The 20,797-nt window shown below is 42.0% G+C and overlaps 1 protein-coding gene across 6 annotated transcripts in view; it reads left to right on the top strand.

Annotated features, from left to right (window-relative positions):
* Positions 1-20,797, top strand: part of UBE2K (ubiquitin conjugating enzyme E2 K) — a 57,744-nt gene that overhangs the window by 30,545 nt on the left and 6,402 nt on the right. For 4 of the 6 annotated variants that reach the window (XM_037897915.2, XM_037897914.2, XM_043544501.1 and 1 more), the window contains 2 exons: positions 4,772-4,830; positions 7,919-8,001. The exons of 1 other annotated variant lie outside the window; for it this stretch is intronic. In XM_037897915.2, the coding sequence (XP_037753843.1) occupies positions 4,772-4,830; positions 7,919-8,001 (142 nt within the window). Of the gene's footprint in view, positions 1-2,725; positions 2,837-4,771; positions 4,831-7,918; positions 8,002-20,797 lie in introns of those variants that run through there. One more of the 6 variants, XM_043544502.1, reaches the window with a different exon arrangement.

Below are 20,797 nucleotides of genomic sequence, written 5' to 3'. Positions count from 1 at the left end.
GGAGAAATTGCAAATAAAAAGAGAATGTAGATAGGTTGGTATTGCCTGAAAATACAGAAATATTGGTAGAGGATTATAAATGTTACTAACAATATCTTTGGAATAAGAAATGTTTTACTCCCCCAAAGGAGGTGGTATTAGGAATAGGTAGTATAATACTGAAATAATAAATGCTTGTAGAAATGTTTCTAGCAAGAAACCGTATTATAGCAAGGGTTTGGATGTCTAAGGCCTGGTCTACACTACAAAGTTAGGTCAACATAAGCTGCCTCGTGTTGACGTAGTTATGCATGTGTCTATACTGAAATGTGTCTCCCACCGATATAAGTGCCCCATTATGCCAACATACTAACACCACCTCCCCGAGCAGTGTACAACCATGGTCGACATACGGAGGTCAATGTAATGCGAGTGTCAACCATAACAGTTTTTTTCAGCAACTGTTTCTCAATAAGAGACACTGACCTCTAGTCACAATTGTGAGCTCCACTGCTCAGGTGTCTCATAGACCGGTAGTCCCCTCCTTTAAAATGTGCAAATTTTTGAAATGCCTTTTCCTGAATGCCCAGCTGAGCTACCACACCTAACAGCAATCCATTGTTGCGTGCAAAAGTCCAGCTGATTATGTGGCTACACAATTCAAATGTGCTCCTGCCTGGAGTAGACAGGAGAAATTGGATCTCCTGGGCCTGTGGGAGAAGAGGCTGTGCAACTTTTAACCGGCTGTTAAGAGATCGACAAGCAGATTGCTTGTGGGATGCAGGAGAAGGCGTACAACAGGAACCAGCAGCGGTGCACAGGAAAACCAAGGAACTGCAGCAGGCATACCAGAAGGCCAGGGAGGCTAACAATCGATTGGGTGCAGAGCCACAGACATGATGCTTTTAAAAATAGTTGCATAGTTGGCAGAGACCCCACACACCTCCATGGATACCTCTGAGGAGCCTGAGTCACAGGCCCTGCCATGATCTGCAAGGAGAAGGAAGTGGACAAGGAAGAGGAGGAGAAATATGGGGGACAGGCTGCTGGGGGATCCGGCTGTGCAGCGAGCCAGGACTTGTGTTGGACTCTACCACAGTCCTGCCAATTGAGCATGGGCAAGCTTGATGCAAGGGAAGGAACCTCAGGTAAGTATGTAAATAAATTTTCCATTACAGGGATGGTGCGACTTAAATTAGTGGGACATAAATTTTGAGCTTTCATTAATTTATTTGCACTAGAACAGGCAGTGCTACAACCGAGAGAGAGAGAGTTGCTGTCTGCTTTTCATTCCCCTGTAGAGTTTGGGAGCCATGTGGAGCAAAGCAAATGCAGACCCTGGCCCTCCAAGTTCAACAGTCCCAGGCTCGACTGCCATTGCAGTCAATGGAGAGCTACAGCATAGTGCCTTCCTACATGTCCCCTCAGCATTCCTCAGGGCCAGCAAGCCTACCCCTACCATTCCACACTGAGGGAAAGCTTGGACAACCATAGCTTCACATACACTGACCTGCGAGAGCCACAGCTGATTTATGTGTAGCTACAGTTGACATCAGTGTTTCTGCCTTTGGTTAATTTATTAAGGTTCTTAATTTTTTAAAGTTACAATGTATTTCCTTTTAAATTCTTCATGAAAACAGTCAGTAAAACTATTTTGTTTCGAAAGTAATTCATCTTTGTTAGTTTACAAAACATGAAAATAGTGGTCTATTACACTCACTACCCATCGTATCACTGCCAAACAGTACTGCAAATGTAAATGTACAGCAAAACCCCCCTCCCTCCCCCATAGTAATAGGTGCACTGTCATTAAGGCTACAATTTAGTCATAGGTATTTTTAGTAAAAGTCATTGACTGGTCATGGGCAATAAACAAAAATTCACGGCCTGTGGCTTGTCCATGACTTATACTATAAATACCCCTGACTAAATTTTGAGGGATGGCCTGGGGGGTAGGCCGCTGCTCGGGGTGAGGTAGGGGGGGAAGCAGCTGCTCCAGGACTGCTGCCAGGGGCCACTGAGCAGCGGCTTCTCCGGCCACCCCTGAGGCTGCCTGTGGAGGGGCAGGACTGGGACCACTGCTGGTGGCCACCCCTGGGACTGCTGCTCAGGCAGTCCCTGGGGCCAGCCACACTGGCTGCTGCTTGGGCGGTCCCCGTGGCCAGATGCCCAAGTGGTTTCTGTGGCCGGGTGCCTGAGCAGTGGCTGATCTGGCTGTCCGTGGGGCCACCTGAGCAGCTGGCCCTGGGGTCAGCCACACTAGTTGGTGCAGTGGTCACAGAAAGTTACGGAATCTGTGACCTTCGTGATAGACACAGAGCCTTAACTGTCCTTGATATATGCACAGATGTGCAGTAAGCCCCACGCTATTCCTAACAGGCCCACAAACTGCCTCCCCAGGTTGAACACAGTATCACAGCACATTGTCACTTGCTGTTAAAGTGCTCGTTCAAGCCTTCCCTAAGCTTTATAGCTACTTGTTGAGCTCATCTGGTAGCCCTTGGTTCTGACTGTTCAAACTCCGCAGACAGTTGCTCCGCATCTTCCCTCCATCCTTACTGCATGTTTTCCCCCTTTGTCACAAATATTATGTAAGACACGAGAGAGTTATTACCAGTGGGGTATTTTTCTCACTGAGTCCGATCTGGTGAGTAAACCATGTCACTGCCCTTTCACTCTACCAATAGCACATTCAGCTGTCATTCTGCACCTGCTGAGCATGAGTGGAATCTTTCCTTGCTGCTGTTGATGTGACCGATGTATGGCTTCATGAACCAGGGGAGCAATGGGTAGTCTGGATACCCCAGCTCACTGTTGGCATTTCAACATTGCCACGGACAATCCAGCAGTCAGGAAAGTAAGTCCTTGCTTGTAGCTTTCTGAATAGTATATGTTCTTAAAGATGTGAGCGGCATGCACCTTCTGTGACCAGCTAATGCTGATGTCAGTGAAGTGGTCCCCCAGCGCTTGCATAACTCTGAAAAAGTAGGCCTTTTTGTTGATGTACTGTCTGGCAAGGTGGTCTGGAGTCAAAATGGGAATGTCCGTGCGGCCTATTGCTCCACTGCAGTTTGGGAACCCCAGAGCTGCAACTCCATGCACTATGTCTTGCACGTTGCCAACAGTCACAGTCCTGTGTAGCAGGAGACAATTAATGGCCCTACACATTTCCATGACAACAGTCTCCACTATGGCTTTTCCAACTCCAAAATGACTTCCCACTGACTGGTAGCAATCTGGCACGGCAGGTTTCCGAAGTGTGGTCACCACTCGCTTCTCCACTGTCAGTGCAGCTCTATTTGGTGTCCCTGCGCTTGATGTCTGGGACAGTTTGGCACACAGATCCAGCCACTGCTCATCATCCACAGTCTGTGTTATGATGTGACCCCCAAGTCACTATTTGTTTCCTGGGGACCAGAAGGGGCACGCCACCATCTGCAGCTTCTCCATGAATGCCAACAACCTTGAATTGGTTCTCGCTATGTCCCACAGCAAACTGACCGCCTGGAAATCGTCACGTTCTCCATGGGTTCTTCTTGTGGCTCCACAAATACTGGAGGATCGTGCATCCTGTGGTTGCCATGCTTGTGGTAATAGTGCAGAGCTGTGTAGGCTCCTATGCTACTGTCAGAGATGGCAGACAGCGACAAGTCCTGCATCAGTTCATGGAAATTTGAAATTAGGCACAAAAACTATGGCACAGAGATATTATGGGATGGAGAACATTGACTTACGGGAAGTTGAGCCATTGTTCCAGTCACTGCTGCGAGATTCGTTCCTGCCCCACCAGGCATTGCCACAACTACCCAAAAGTCAGTGTGCTGAACAGTGCAGGTTGCACACTGGGATACCTACCCAGGGTGCACTGCACTGTATTGGCACAAGCATTTCCTGTGAGCATGTGCTGCGTCGATGCAAGGTGATAAGTCTGCAAGCGCACAAGCCATATTCTAACTGTGGCAGCTGTATGTTGATGTAATTTGTCTCCTTGTAGTGTAGACATGGACTTTGACTCCCCTTATTATATGTCCCAATCATGCAAACACATGTTATTAGCCCCGTTGAGTGCATTGGGATTACTCATGCATACGTATGTGCAGAATCGGAGCCATAGTAAGTGGTTGAGTAGTATATAGCACTTGGTGAATTGAAGTGTTGGGAGTTATTCTTTTCAAAGCATACTGAAGAACTTGAAAGCAATGTGGACTCCTTTCTTAAGTTACACAGCAGAACATCCTCAAGCTCTACATAATTTAAATTTTAAATTGAACTAATTTTGATGTAGTATTTTGAAGAGAGAACTTGAGGGTGTTAAGTGTCAGAGTGAAATGGATAATTCTTTAGTGTGTGTTTCATACTAATACTGGGCATCATTACATCGGATACAATTTATTTTTATTTTAGTATTTGCTTTCTTAGGTATTCTAATTTTTTAAATTGAAGGTCTGTTTGACTAATGTGAAACAGAGGTGTTCTGACAAGGAAAAAATGGAAATTGAAGATTAATAACAAATTGAATATCTTGAAAATAGGTATTTGGTTTGTATAAAATGTGGGAATATGGCTTTAATAAGCTGAATTTATGTATGTGCATCAATGTGTGTATGTGTATTTAAAAGTTGGAAGATATTTCTCACTAAATTAGCTTCTTTTGGATATGATTAAATTACTTGACAGCATCCATGTAAGGGTAATCACATTGGAATCACATTTGTTTCACTTCCTTTTGAGATCATAGTATGTTAACACTCTTGAAATCAGTATAATCTTTCACTTGTTTTGGTTTTTGCAGGAGGGAGATATCAACTAGAGATAAAAATTCCAGAAACATATCCCTTCAATCCTCCTAAGGTAAACATTTTTGTGGATGTCTTTCTTAATGTCATGTCATCTGTTGTATTTCTGTGTAGTGGATTTCCTCTTCAGTATTTCTTTATTTTTTCAGAGTCCTTGTTTTCTATTTTCTAATGCTTTCTGGATAGAGTCAGAAGTGGAGCAAACATGCAGCTCCTTCATCACTTCCTGTCAAGAGTCTCTGATAAACGAGCTTGAAGATTGCTCTTATTTGATTTGGAGAGGATTGTTCATATTCAAAACAAAGGGTTGAATCTTGTTTTTTAAGAAAAGCTATATTAGGCCCATATCATGTGCTCCTAGTAAAGAAGTAACACGTTGCTTGAATTCCATATGTTGTATTTGGGTTGAACATTCCAGGTCTATAGTAATAACTAAACTATAGATGGCTGTTTTGGTTCTGCTGTGACTTGAGTGATCATCACATGCAGGGCACTCTTACTACAGCTATTACAGTGGAATGGACAGGAATCACTTCACTTGCATTCTGTTGCCATTTGGGAAAATGATGATGATCAGACTTAGGTTTGGAGCTGATTGCAAGGGAGGAATTACCCCCCCATCCCCCCCACACACACACAAAAAAAAAAAAAGGAGGAAAGGAAAGAATAACAGAAGCCATCCTGACAATAGTTAAGAGATTCTCAGGTGAAGGATGGAAGTACAAATACCAACACATTGAGAGTGCACTCCTGTCTTTCAGCTGCCAGAGGGTATGTGGGTTTCAAATTTATTGGACACCAAGTAGGTGGAAGAGGATTCAGAGCCCCCAAACAGGGCCCTTAGATAGTACCTTATAACAATGGTAGCTCTTTTCCTCTTATATGGTGGGACTTTGAGTCTGGCATTCTCACCATGTTGTTGCCGTTGAACTGTAACGGTGTGGGCTGTTCCTGCAGCCCCTCATGGCCTGGGGAAGCTGTGTGGCACCATGGCTCAGTTTCCCCTTTTAAATCTGCAACTGACTGCACTCTCACCTTGTAGTAGGGCTGATCATCGTGCCCACATTCTCCACCATATGAAACATTAGCTTCTTCACCACCTACACCAGATTAGTCTTTAATAGTAGTCCAAATGACCACAAACTTAAAAAGGGAAAACAAAACTTTCTACCCAGCTATGATGCATAGAGACTTCATTCCTCAGGGACTGCTGCAAGGTGATTGTCTGTATCTGCAGCCCCCCTCAGCGGAGCCACTTGCTAGCTTTTATAATCATTTACTCCTTCCCAGCTAGGTTTGATAATTGATCAGGGCTGGCTTACCCTAAGCCTCTGGTCCTTAAAGGTACAGACTCCCATCTTATATTCATCTTGCTGGCAGGTTGTCTTGGTAGAACTCTAATGTTTTTTCAGCCTTGAGAAGAAATGTCTCAAGGTTCATCCTTGTAGGACAGACTGTAATAGTGTGACCACTTCTCAGTGGACTGAACATATTATGGATCCATCTCCCTTTCAAATCACACTGCAATAGTTGATTGCCTGACATCTGCCTGGAAATTACACTCATTCCTTGCATGGGGAGAATTACTTGTATGACATGGGGAATATAGTGTGTGTGTGCGTGAGAGAGAGAGAGAGGGGGGCCACATACAATTCGTTCTCTCCCATGCAAATTTTATTGCACTCTCCAATTCTGTCTCCTGTCCCTTTTCATACACTCAATTCATTGTCCCCATTTAAATTTCCTGGATCCCTCCTGCCCAGACCTACTGTCTAGGCCCTGATTTCTTCCTCCCTCCCTATCTTTACAAACCTTAAAAACCCTGCTTCTTGGTGCTTTCTGTAGGTCTCATGCTTCTGCCAGCTCCTTCTCCCAACTCTGTACTCCTGTGTTCTAGCCAGGTCCCTGGAACCAGTGTCTCCTGACCCAGCCATCTGATTCCTTAAAACCCGCCCCCTCCCCAAACCTAGCTCCTTGTTTGGCTCCCTTTGTCAGTCCCTAAAGCACCTTTTTGGACTGGATCCTGGATCACTTCACTCTGGCATGTATATGGAGGGTTTGATGACTTTCTTGGGTGGGTGGCTTCTAGCTCTGGTAGTGTGGATTTTTGGGTCTGGAGTGAGACTGGATGGAGGAGGAAGGGTCTTTTTATAAAATGGAAACTTCCACTGTTGGTAGCTCCTTCCTTCCACATGTGTTTTGGCTGGAGTTGAAACAAGGAGTGGATGCAGCAGCTCCAGGGGTTTGTGGACCATAGCGTAGTAACTGCTGCTTTTGGGCTTGTTAGCCTCTGTTTTCAACATCTGTAGAAGAGCTGCTTGGATCTCTCAGTGCACAGGTGCTCAGCCTTGTTGTTAATCCTAGGAATGTGGTTTTGTAGTTCCTTACTAGTTAAATATGTGCTCATAGTCCTTTTCTGCGGAGTTTGAAGGCAGGCTGGTCTGAGTGGGGCTCCATGTATAGTCTACAGTTGCTAGTGCATAGTCCTTTTTGCTAGTGTTCACAACTCTCTCTCCTCTGAAGCTTCGATATCCAGAATGTACTTTGTCAGCCATTAATTTCTCATAGTAAATGAAGAATAATACTTAGCACTTACATGGGTCTTTATATCTTCAAAGTGATTTACAGACACAAGCTGTTAATAAATGGCTCCATTTTCAAACTCTTCCATATTTTCTGTTCTCTGAAGGCAGAGCTAATATGTTCTTGTCTAAAGTTTATACACTGACACACTGAGAATAGTGTAGAGAAGGCTTTAAAGCAGAGTTGCTTTGTGTGGTTGAGGAGAGAGTGAGCTCTTTGTATCCAAGTGAAGTTGGGGAAAGGCCTCAGTGTAAAATTGGAAAGAGCGCCTTGTGTCCTAGCCCTGGGATTCTGTTCTCTGGATGGAACAAGATTCCTGACAAAAGGTTCTCTACAGAAATTTATTATAGTGAAGCCTGATGGCATATGCTATTTCATGTATATCTTGTGTTCTCCTGTGCCCCAGGGCTATCTTAAATTAGTACTTTTTCTTTCCAAGATTAATTCAAATAACTTACTGTATGTGGTAGTTCCAACTTTTTAAAAGGTATTTTGAATGTCTTGTCTTTTGTAGACTATTTAATAGCTATATTAAAAAAAAATCTTATCTTATATTCTAGGTGCGGTTTATCACCAAAATATGGCATCCTAACATTAGCTCGGTTACTGGGGCCATTTGTTTGGATATCCTGAAAGATCAATGGTAAGATTCTCCATACAGTTCACAGATTTGAACACTAACACTAAAGTGCAGACCTAACTTGGAGAACAGGCAAAAGCACATACTGTGGAAACTACAGATGTCAAATGAAGAGCAATATGGCCCCAGAGTTTCAAGCATATTCTTAAAGCTTATAAATACTTTCATATAGTATTGTGAGTTGCAGATAGTATCCTTATGAAGTAGGGTTTTTTGGAAAGTATTGAACGCACACCTTCCAAAAAAGAGAAACGAGGAGAAAAGCTCAGGTATTTTAAGGCACATAGGTAGAAGATGAATGTCTAATTTCATGCATAAATACTTGCTATTTTGTGGTGTTCATAATCCCTTTATGCACAAGTTCCCCACCAACCCCTTCAGTAACAAATATTACAGATTCTTCACTGTGGGGTTCTCTTCTTGCTCTACCTGCCTCACCTGATGGCCAGCTTAGCACTTGGCTTAGAGGAGGGAAGGGTACTATAGGGTGGATGGCGATATTTGGAATGGAAACTTTAGGTTAGCAGCAGTAGGGTATGAAGTGGAAACATCAGAAATTGAAAAGTAGTGGGAAGCAATAAGAAAGCAGGAAGCAAAAGAAATGGACAGAAAAGAGAGAAAAGCATGGGGCAATATTGTGTATTGCATTAACACTGTTGATTATCCACTAGCAAATGCTTACTTGTAAGGCATTTGGAGAAATGTAAAAGTGGAATAGGACACTTGCCCTTTACTTCCCGGTCCAGTCCTGACATTTTATTCATCAGTATACTTTTGAAAAAGTTCTAATTGCCAAAGCATGTGGAATGTATCTGTGAGTAATCCATGGTATAACTACTGAACTCTTCTAGGTTTTTTAAAAAGGTGCGTTAGTCAAAAATAATTTAGAAGTTAAAATGTAACAATCTTCTATTCAAATTAATGTTCAATATTATACCTGTACATATTAATTTATGAATAGCAAATGTAACCCACTGGTCAGTGTATATTATGCATCCTCCCACCCCCCTCTCTGATTCACAGATAATGAGTTTGTCAAGGTCATGTTTTCAGTCCCCACTTACATTATGGCTGCCATCTTGGCCAGGGATCAAACCACGGACCTCCATAGTGGAAAGCTTGAGCTAAAGAGCCTGGCTCTGTAGTTGGGGGATGTAATATTCTCATCCTTCGTGGATCAGGTGCAGAGAGAGATACACATGAAGTGGGTTATCGTAACATTGAACAAGTTGTGGGGCAGTGTACTATGGTATCATTTAGTGTTTTTCAGCTGTATTTTGATCTGCTGACGTTAACAGACTTTTGTATTATTTGGGACCATTTTTTCCCACTTTTTCGGTCTCAAAGTTGATTCCTATTTCTGACAGAAAGTGATCTTTCACCCTGTACATAAGAACTTAAGAGCTGCCATATTGGGTCAGACCATGGCCCATCTTCCCCAATATCCTATCTCCGACTGTAGCCTATACTGGAGATTCTGGGGGAATGTTCAGAACAGGGCACTTATGAAGTGATCCGCCCGTCTTTCTCTCCTGGCTTCTGGTAGTCAGAGGTTTAGAGTTGCCCTGAGCATGGGGTTTTGTCCCTGACTGTTGTGGCTAATAGCCTTTGATGGACCTATCCTCTATTAACTTATCCCGTTCTTTTTTTAACCCAGTTATACTTTTGGCCATCACAATATCCCATGGCAATGAGTCCAACTGTTTAGGTGTGCACTGTGTGAAAAGTACTTCCTTTTGTTGGTATTAAACCTGCTGCCTATTAAAATTTCACCAGATGACTCCTGGTGTCTAAGAGAGTATAAATACCACTTCTTTTATTCATTTTTTTTCTACACCATTCATAGTTATATAGATTTGTATCATACTTGTCTCAGTCATAAACTGAAGAGCCCTAACGTTTTTTAGTCTCTGCTCATGTGGAAGGCATTTCATACATCATTTTTGTTGCCCTTTTCTGAACCTTTCCTAATTCCTCTATATCCTTTTTGACATGGTGCAACCAGAACTGGATATGATATTCAGGGTCTGGGTGCACCATGGATCTATATAGTGGCATTATGATATTTTCTTATTTTCTATCCCTTTCCTAATAGTTCTTAAGATACTGTTAGCCTTTTTGACTGCTGGTGCGCATTGAGAGGAAGTTTTCAGGGGACTATGCATAGTAACTCTAAGATCTTTCTTGGTGTTAAAAACGAATTACTAATTGCAATAATTTCAGTAGCCTCGTGGGGAAAGGAGATTATCAAAGATTTTTGAAAGTCCAGATAGATTGTCTTCTGGTTCTCCTTTATCCACTATTTTGCTGACATGCTCAAAATATCAAGGCCAGTATTTTAAAAAATAAGCATCCTAAATGTTAGTCTGTGTCTATGTTTAAGCACCTAAATATGTCACAATTTCGCAAAAGTGCTGAACAGCCAACAGCTCCCACTGAAAACTGAGATGCAGGAATTTTCTTTAACAGAAGTTGTGCTTATTTTTCCTATCATGAAATAAATCTAGGAGTTTTGACATTTGTCTTTTGATAGTGCCTCATCTTCGTTTCTTGAAAGGTGTAGGCTTTTATAGGTATCTCCCCATCCTTGGTGTATATTCTTCTTAATTAGTGTCTACCTCGGAAAAGGTTTGCCTTTATGGCTAATGCACTGACATTGAACCTAGGTCTCCTGACTCCCAATTTCCAGTTCCGCCACCCACCCTCTGTGATCTAATCAGTGTTGCCAGTTCTTGTAATTTTACAACAAATCTTGTAATGTTTGGTGGTGGTTTTTTTTCCTGGTCCCAGCTTCGGGAGTCAAATGATTACGTGAGAATTTCATCTTTCATTTAAGAGTAAGATAAGTTTCTGTCCCTCATTGCTGCAGATAAAAGCTGAAAAATGTGAAACATAAAGGGTCAGAAACAGAAGGTAGATAAAGAACTAAACATTTATTATTTTTAAAACTTCATGGTTTTTTTGAGGCCTGACTTGTGATAGTTGAACACTTAACGTTGGCAATACTGGATGTTGGGCAAGTGACTTAATCTCTATGCCTCAGATCCCCATTTGTAAAATATTGGTAATATTTTTTTCTTCTGCTCTTAGTATGATGTTTGTTTACATTGAAAGTCATTTAGGGCCTGGACAGCCTCTCGCTATATGATTGTATGGTGCCCATCATAGTAGGGCACCAATTTCTATTGGGGCATGTAGGTGCTACTGTAATTATATTGCTCTTAATAGCTATCAGTGGTTGTTTGAATTAGAACAGTTGCGGAAGAATCTTCCAGAAAGTCTTTTTATTTTTATTTCTATTTTCCATTACTGCTGTTCAAAGATTTATGTTGTAGTGGCCACATAAGACTGAATGAAGAAAAGGAGTACTTGTGGCACCTTAGAGACTAAAAAATTTATTTGAGCTCTAAGGTGCCACAAGTACTCCTTTTCTTTTTGCAGATACAGACTATAACACGGCTGCTACTCTGAAGTAAGACTGAATGTAGCTTCTTACTGAGTCCACTCATAGTATTTCAGTCAGAGGCAATTGCTTGAGGGTGCTGGGAATGCTTTTTTAGTGCTTCTGGCTCCTTGGTGGCTGGAGGGAAAAGATTGGCTTATAGGTTACCTATCTGGTTATAGGTAGGCTCTGTTGGCGGGTGAACTCCACCCAGTCCTTTCTTTTTTTAAACAGCCTGGTGTAAGGTTAAAAAGGAATACAATCCACCTCATGAAAGTGCTTGCTGGACCAGTATGAATAGTGACACTGTTGTGTTTTAAAAAATTGTTTACTGTACTGCAGAATTTAACTTTACAGTGACATTTGCTAATTTAACTATACTTAGACTGAGAAATACCACAATACATTTACTTATGTGAGTGGGATGAAAGACTGTATTTTAAAAAGTGACAAACATGAAAAATTCTTGATAAATAACTCGATGTTTTAAATGGATTGCACTCAATATTTAAGGTAGAATGGACAGCTACCAGGCTTGAATGTTTTATGCACTTGGTTCTGGGAACCATAGAATCATAGAATATCAGGGTTGGAAGGGACCTCAGGAGGTCATCTAGTCCAACCCCCTGCTCAAAGCAGGACCAATCCCCAGTTAAATCATCCCAGCCAGGGCTCTGTCAAGCCTGACCTTAAAAACGTCTAAGGAAGGAGATTCTACCACCTCCCTAGGTAACGCATTCCAGTGTTTCACCACCCTCCTAGTGAAAAAGTTTTTCCTAATATCCAACCTAAACCTCCCCCACTGCAACTTGAGACCATTACTCCTTGTCCTGTCCTCTTCTACCACTGAGAATAGTCTAGAACCATCCTCTTTGGAACCACCTCTCAGGTAGTTGAAAGCAGCTATCAAATCCCCCCTCATTCTTCTCTTCTGCAGACTAAACAATCCCAGTTCCCTCAGCCTCTCCTCATAAGTCATGTGTTCCAGACCCCTAATCATTTTTGTTGCCCTTCGCTGGACTCTCTCCAATTTATCCACATCCTTCTTGTAGTGTGGGGCCCAAAACTGGACACAGTACTCCAGATGAGGCCTCACCAATGCCGAATAGAGGGGAACGATCACGTCCCTCGATTTGCTCGCTATGCCCCTACTTATACATCCCAAAATGCCATTGGCCTTCTTGGCAACAAGGGCACACTGTTGACTCATATCCAGCTTCTCGTCCACTGTCACCCCTAGGTCCTTTTCCGCAGAACTGCTGCCTAGCCATTCGGTCCCTAGTCTGTAGCGGTGCATTGGGTTCTTCCGTCCTAAGTGTAGGACCCTGCACTTATCCTTGTTGAACCTCATCAGATTTCTTTTGGCCCAATCCTCCAATTTGTCTAGGTCCCTCTGTATCCTATCCCTGCCCTCCAGCGTATCTACCACTCCTCCTAGTTTAGTATCATCCGAGAGTTATAGTTCAGTTTTTCTTTCAGATATTTGAAAAGAATTACAAGATCTGATTTTGAAGCATAACTTTAACTTGGAATGGTCTTACTAAATATTTCTATTGTTGCCATTATAATTAAAACTGGGGTCAAATTCTGACGGACATCTGTGACATTGAGGTCTGTAGGAGTTACAACTGTGTATATGAGGGCAGAATTTGGGTCTAAATGACTTGATAGTTTTTTTTTCTTTAGGGGGTGTGGGGGTATAAACTGGGTGTGACAAACTAGCAATATCCTGTAATTGTTGGAAAAAATCTTATGGAATTAAGATAAACTTTATTGAATTTACTTAAGCCTTACTGAATTAGGGTTAATACTTTTGGACTACATTGTATTAAAATGGAATTGTTTGTATTGTGGCATTGTAGGTACTTTCCTAGGTAGGAAGGCAGATGTTAATGTACATCCTCCATTATCAACCCTTTGAAGTCACCTCCCTGAAAAAGTTTGCATATACTAATTCGGACTGGATTCACCAGGGACCAACAGACAAGGCTATTTATCCAGAAATCCTGGTTTTAAACTGGCTCTTGGCTGTCTTCCTGATCCAGCAAACGCACAGGATGCCTGGTCAAAGGAGTGCCCCAATCCTTAGGGTACAGTTGGAAGAGCTGGGCATACTGAGTTCCCATAAGATTGAGGGCTGGTTCTGAGCTGAGGCTGTAATGAACTTGTGATCACAAAGGAAACCTTGGGTATGAGGTGTTGAAGAAATGCTCCTGCCAGTGCCCATGTTAGAGTTGGGGTAATGTGTGATAAGCTTATTAGCGAGGGTTTCCAGTTTTCTAATCGCACAAAATTGAACATCCTTGCCCTGCCCTGCACCCTGCTCACTCCATCCCCCTCCCTCCATCACTTGCTCTCCCCCCCACTCTCACTTGCTCATTTTCACTGGGCAGGGGGTTAGGGTGTGGGAGGGGTGAGGGCTCCATCTGGGGGTGCTGGCTCTGGGGTGGGGCCGTGGGGTTTGGAGTGTGAGAGGGGACTCTGGGCTGAGGCAGGGGGTTGGAGTGTAGGAGGGGGTACGGGTTCTGGGGTGGGGGTGGGGCCAGAAATGAGGGTTTCAGGGTGTGGGAGGGAGCTCCAGGCTGGGGCAGGGGTTGGGGTACAGGGGGAGTGAGGGACTTGGGGTGCAGGAGGGGGCTCTGGGCTGGGGCAGGGGGTTGGAGTGAAGGCTCCGAGCAGCACTTACCTCAGGCAACTCCCCGGAAGTGGCTGACGTGTTTCTCTGGCTCCTAGGCAAAAGCATGGCCAGGCGGTTCCGCATGCTGCTCCTGCCCACAGGTGCCAAACCTGCAGTTCCCACCAATGGGAGCTGTGGAGCCAGCACTCGAAGTGGGAGCAGCAGGCAGAGCCCCCATGGTTGCCCCTATGCCTAGGAGCCAGAGTGACATGCCAGTAGCTTCCTGGGAGCCACACGGAGCCAGGTAGGGAGCATGCCAGCCCTGCACAAATTGGACTTTTAATGGCCCAGTCAACTATGCTGACCAGAACTGCTAGGGTCCCTTTTCGATGGGGTGTTCTGATCGAAAACCAGACACCTGGCAATCCTATTATTAGCATGTGTATAGGTTCTTTTATTGTTTGTAATGTTTTATTCTGTAATACTTTTTATCATAAGAATAAAGTAGGCTTGCGTAGGAAGTGCTATTGTGCCTTGTAATTGTAGCAATTATACCTATTAACCATCTCTGAAGAGAAGGCAAGCAGGTGTCCTTAGGCATCTTGTCTGTGCTAGGAATGACACAGTGAAGGCAGGGAACTGTGCAGCTGGGAAATACCTTGGTCAGAAGGGAGAGAGATGTGGGTCTCCACCCAGAAAGGCAGCATCTGGGGAGCTGGAAGCTTGAGAGGAGGTCCCCTTGCTGGGTCATTGAGGATAAATACAAATGTAGTTGCCCTAAACTGTAATGCTGGGCTCATTTTCATTAGTTTTATTTGTGGCTGGTACAACTTCAAATAGTTGAATATATTTGTACAGTTGTATTTTTTTCTGGGATAATGGCTTGCATATTCTAATGAACATGATTAACATAGTATTATTAGCTTCAATACTAAATTTCCTCTTGGCAGGAGATTTTTGCAGCTTGCAGAGTAGCTTCTTTGAATGATCTTGTAGTAAGCCTAATGAATTTCTCTCAGTGGTAAGTTTTTGGAGCTGAAATTCTGTGCATCTGTGGATACTCATGCTTGTGAATTTGTAAATACTCCTTTTACCTCAGCTTTGAATACAGGCTTGTTAAATAACCTCTTTCAGGTAGAGGTGCTTTAATGGTGGTCTGTTCAAGAGATCTATCAAGCAGTCTCACCACACAACATGTTGATGTTTCAGGCTAATATTCTGTTTTACTACTATGAGAAACTTTAGGCTTAAAGAAAAATTAATTTATCTGATATTGCTCCTTAACTGGCATTAAAGACTCAACTTTTATATGAATACCTGGAACATCTGTTAGATATTTAGATATCTAAATGTTAGATATCTGCAGATATTTATAATGGTTGTTTCACAACAGGAATATTCTAGTGGGAATATACAAGTGTGCAGTAATGGTCTTTGTGGTAAGCTTTCTTGGGCAGTCTAATGTTGTTGAGTTTTCAGTCATGTTGTTTGATGTGGACTTTATATCTACCATTAGCCTTTATAAATAGGATACTGAGCATCCTAATGTTTAGGTTGGAAGAGCTTTTCGGTGGGCTGTATGGGCTGTCCCTTAGCATCGTGGCAGAAGCAACTGTATTATTCTCAAATAATTCCTAATAGGTGTTCAGACTTGAATATCTCCCATGCTGGTGACTTCAGAATCACGTTTTGCAGCTAACTTCATTATCTCACCATTCTTCTTAAAGTTGTTTCTAACCACCAACTTAAGCTTTCCCTTTTGTAATTTATACCCATAGCTACTTGTTCTGCTCCTCTTTGCTAATGAGAGCAGCTGATGCTGACTTTTTCTAACCTCCATCTATATATTCGTGAGCAGCCATATCTTTTCCCTCTTTTCCCTCTTTAGATGGCTAAGAGGATGAAAAAGTGCCTTGTAATTAAGGGAATTAGGAAGCAAGAATTCTATTTTAAGCTGTCCCACAAACTTCTTGTTTGGAGGTTATTTAGCTTTATTTCATAGATATGGAAACTAAAGCATAGAGATGAAAAATTTTTCTTACGGGTGTTGAGGCTATATCAGTATTCATAAAGCATGTTGATACCCTGAGAGTGGAAGATGTTACGTTAGTGTAAAGTGTTTGTATTAAATATGACCAGTTTTGTAATGATTCCTTATTTTCCAATGTTTTTATTGTGGAGAGGCACGGCTGAGAGATGGGACTTTGAAAATAGCTGAAATCACATTTTAAACCAGTTAATTTTTTCGAATATGTAGCTGATCAGTTTGCCTATAAACTTCAGATTTGTAAAATTCAAGAGTCATTTGAGAGCTAGTGCCTAGGACTATATTTGATTGGATGAGGTGTTTATTTGTGGCATTGCTCACCTTAGAAATTGGAATGTCAGAAGTCCATCAAGTCCCAACACACTTTATGAGAAGTTCATCAAACATCTGACAGACTTGACCAAGCGTTTCATGGGTCTGACAGTCCCTAACATCACAGACAGCATGGTGTGCGTTTAGCAGAGGCTGCGATTAGGAGTTTCTGAACTCTGCTTCAGCTCACACACTATACTATATATACCACCTTTTGTCCAAGGATCTCTTTCTGCTTTACAAACCAAATTATGCCTCCCAATACCCTTGTGAGGTATATATGTATCATCTTTATTCCTATGAGATAGAAGTTAAGAATTGAGGCTCAGATATATGAAGAGACTTATCAGTGGCATAGCTGTGCTGAAAACCCAGGTCTCCTGACTTGCATTCCCAGTTTAAATATTTGCAGTGACACACCATTAATTTTCTTCTCCATTAGTTTGAGAAGACTTCCATAAAGGGCAGTGCAGAATAACTTTTATTTAGTTCAGAAAAAGTAACCATGAAACCAATTACTGGTGGTAGATCTTCTTGTAAAGTCCCTCTTGAATAAATAAAATTATACTAAATGGAAATAATGTAGTAAAAATGCTGTTTGGCTGAGAAATAGAGCTTTAGTTAGATTTTATAGTATATACAAAGCTGGTTGCAGCTTCTAAAATTCCTTGCATAAATCTGTTTTAAGTGCAAAAACTGTGATGATGATCATTTAAGTACACAAAGACAAAAAGGATTAGAGTTCAGTGACATCTAAGTGTTTTACAAATTGAAAAACAATTTTCCTATTTAGAGCTGCAGGCAGAGATTCAGCATGCTCGTCAAATATTCATTTGAATAGAAAAAGCATTATAGTAAATAGAAACTTATACTGTAGTGAATTTTACGTTTGTCATCAAACCATAGTTTAGATCAATTCTATCCAAAATCTACTCTTGGTAGGATTAACAGCTACATTATGATTTTATAGACTTTTTTCTGCACAATGTGCATATGCTGTTTTCCCCTCACAACACACTGAAGTATAAAAGTGTTTTCAGTGCCTAGGTACAGTAACTCCTCGCTTAAAGTTGTAGTTATGTTCCTGAAAAATGTGACTTTATGTGAAACGATATTAAGCAAATCCAATTTTCCCATAAGAATTAATGGTAAATGGGGAGGTGGGGGGCACTAGGTTCCAGGGAAATTTTTTTCACCAGACAAAAGACATTATATACATAAACAGTATATGTTTTAAACAATTTTATACAAACAGTTTAATATTGTACACAGCAATGAATGATTGGCAAAAAGAAAAGGAGTACTTGTGGCACCTTAGAGACTAACCAATTTATTTGAGCATAAGCTTTCGTGAGCTCCTTTTCTTTTTGCGAATACAGACTAACACGACTGTTACTCTGAAACCAATGAATGATTGTGAAGCTTGGTTGAGGTGGTGGAGTAAGAGGGTGGAATATTTCCCAGGGAATGCCTTGCTGCTAAATGATGAAGTAGCACTTGGCTGAGCCCTCAATACGCTGCTGTTAATGTCGCCTCACGCTCTACAAGGCAGCATGGACTGGAGGGAGGAAGGAAACACAATAGATGCAGGGCAGTAGCTGCAAACACTTTCCTGCAAAAACTGAACATGAGGATGAGCCCACGCTATCCAGCAGGAGTGCACCACTCCCTCCTCCTGACGGCACATGCACAGCTGCACAGGTGCTGACTTTCCAAAGTGCTGAGGGGAGCGTACATGAGAGACAGATAGACAGAGTCCTGCCATATCCCGTTAAGTGTGCTGACCCCAGTTCAAGTATGTTGCCCTTTTAAGCAGATCAGCCAATTCAGACAGGAAGCAATAGCTTCCAGCAAGTTCCCTCCTTTTTGTCCCTGAGTCCTGTCCCCCTTCTCCGCTTTGTGGAGAGGGGAAACCAGGGGATACGGGCAGGGGGAATCCTGATATCAGCACCCCCTTCCCCCAGCAAGCAGGAAGCTCATGGGAGCAGCTCCAAGGCAGAGGCAGGAGCAGCAGGTCCGGGGAGGGACAGCTGAACTGCTGCTGGGCAGCTGCTGAGCCACATACCTTACAGGGAATGTAGGGGATCTGATCGGGGGTGGGGGAGAAGCTGCTGGCCCCCCCCCGGTTCTAATCCCCACAAGGAGGGGCTGCTCTTCCACAGAATCCTGCAAGCAGTGGACAAAGCAGGCGGCTGCCAAACAACCTTATAAGGGAGCATTGCGCAACTTTAAACGAGCATGTTCCCTAACTGATCAGCGACGTAACAACAAAACAGTGTTAACCGGGCTGACTTTTAAGTGAGTTACTGTACTCAGTTTTGTGCCATCATGGTTTGAAGAAAAAAAATTCAGATGCTTTGTATTACGATTTGATTAAACTTTCTGCATAGTTAAGATTTCATAGCAAGGTTAAAGAGCTGCTTTAGTAACTAAATATTCATTATAAGCCTGTTTATTTTTTAATCTTGCCAGTCAATCTCCAATTTACTTTAGAATAATAAGTAAAAAAAATTCTACCTGTAACATCAAATATGGCATTTTGCTGGAAGTGAAACAATCTGAAATTTTTGGAAATATCTGCCTAAATATTTGAGAAAAGTGAGCGTTTGAAAAATGAGAACTTTCACTTTTGTGGAAGCAGGAAGGCTGTATGACTACCTTTCTAGGAGTTTAAAGTCTGTAGCTAATCTTTCAAAGCTTAGAGCCTCTGCAGAGTTAATAAAGTTTGCAAAGTCAGCTTGAGGGACTTTGAGAAGATGGCAGATGTAGCTGTGAAAAACTAGGGTGTAATACTACCAAGCAGGAGACAAGGTATGCCACTTGGGATGTAATCATTTGCATTTTGATGGAGAAAAAAATACCACAGTTCCTCATGGAACTGGAGGGAGGATTATCTATAATGTTAAAGAAATTCCCAGGCAAAATCTTCGAGGAAGTTACAAATACCTGGAAATACATAGTTAAGGTTCCACAAACAACCTTAATTCTGACATTGCATTGGCACCTATATTTTGTCTGTCCACCAACAGTCTCTTTGCATCCAGCCACATTGTCATGCCACAGTTCTTTACCATTATGGACAACACATTGTGAACTTTTCTACTGGAAATATAGATCTGTAAACTCCTTCCAACTCATCAGATCTGTGCCATCAACCCAAACTCTTCTCCACCCACACTTTGACAACTGGAATTACAGCATTTCCTTTCATTCTCTGTATGCCCTCCAGAAACAACTTTGTCAGATCCACTGTTAACTAAAAGTTGGGCTGTCTGTGTTCCAACTGCAAAGAATAATGTGCCTCTCATATTTCACAACACATTCCTCCTTCATAACCATACATGCCTCAAACACTGTGTTGTAAGAGACTCATTTCTGTGTACCATCTCTGAAAGTACCTAAATGTAAAATAGTTGTATGTGTACTGTACTGGGCATTGTCCACCTCTCTCCCTAGCCTGATCCACAGTAAGAGTCGATTACAGCCCCCAGCTATACAGCCTGACTTTTCAGCTGAATCTGTGAAAACTCATGCTTTTAGCTCTTTGGGTACCTGGTTTAATATCCAGTATGTTGACCAAGATGACATCTGTCGCATATACATCTTATATACCTGAATCTCTAGGTAAATCGAGGGATGGGCACTGACTCAGAGTAAAGCTTAACTGTGAAATCTTAAATATAAATTTCCAGATTTTTCAAACTTCCGGTTTTTTATTAAAATTTTAAAATGAGATTTGAGTGATTTGACTATAGTTATTTATAATTTTAACTCACTGTTTTGTCTGGGATTCAACATAAATTCCTGCAGCCTCTGACTCTAAATGCACATTGAATTTGAGTTGAATAAGGCCCTCATCCTGCAGTGAGATTTCTGTGGTCAAATATCAGCATTTCTAGATCACCATTGACCTCTGTAGGGCTCTTTGCAGTTGCAAGCCTCTTGGCCTGGATCTTATTGCAGGATCAAGGCCCAAATCTGCCTGGTGACTTAAGGAGTATTTTTTCTATCCTAATGTTTTACATTTTTGTTAAAATTGTGGCAGTGCCCTCAGCTTAACATGACGAAAAGTTATGCTAGTGCTCTTCAGATAATATGAACTTTAGAGCTAAGTTTAAAATATGTTTACAAAATTAATTGATTAAAATTGGGGAAAATATTTTTTATAAATTAAATGGCCACTAAAATTTGGACTGTTTTTACTAAAAAGTTAAAAACAAATAAGCCTCTGCTTTTGTAAGTTTGTACATCATTTGGCCATTTTGCTAGAGACCGAAAGCCAGCGGAGGGAATACACATTGAGTAACCAATGTAATTCGCAGAGCGATGCTGACATTAGACACTGGTGATGCTGATGGCAAAGAAGAAAAGGAGGCAGACT

Source organism: Chelonia mydas, chromosome 4, assembly GCF_015237465.2.
Source record: "Chelonia mydas isolate rCheMyd1 chromosome 4, rCheMyd1.pri.v2, whole genome shotgun sequence".
NCBI lineage: Eukaryota > Metazoa > Chordata > Testudines > Cheloniidae > Chelonia > Chelonia mydas.
This window is presented reverse-complemented; position numbering and strand designations above follow the sequence as displayed.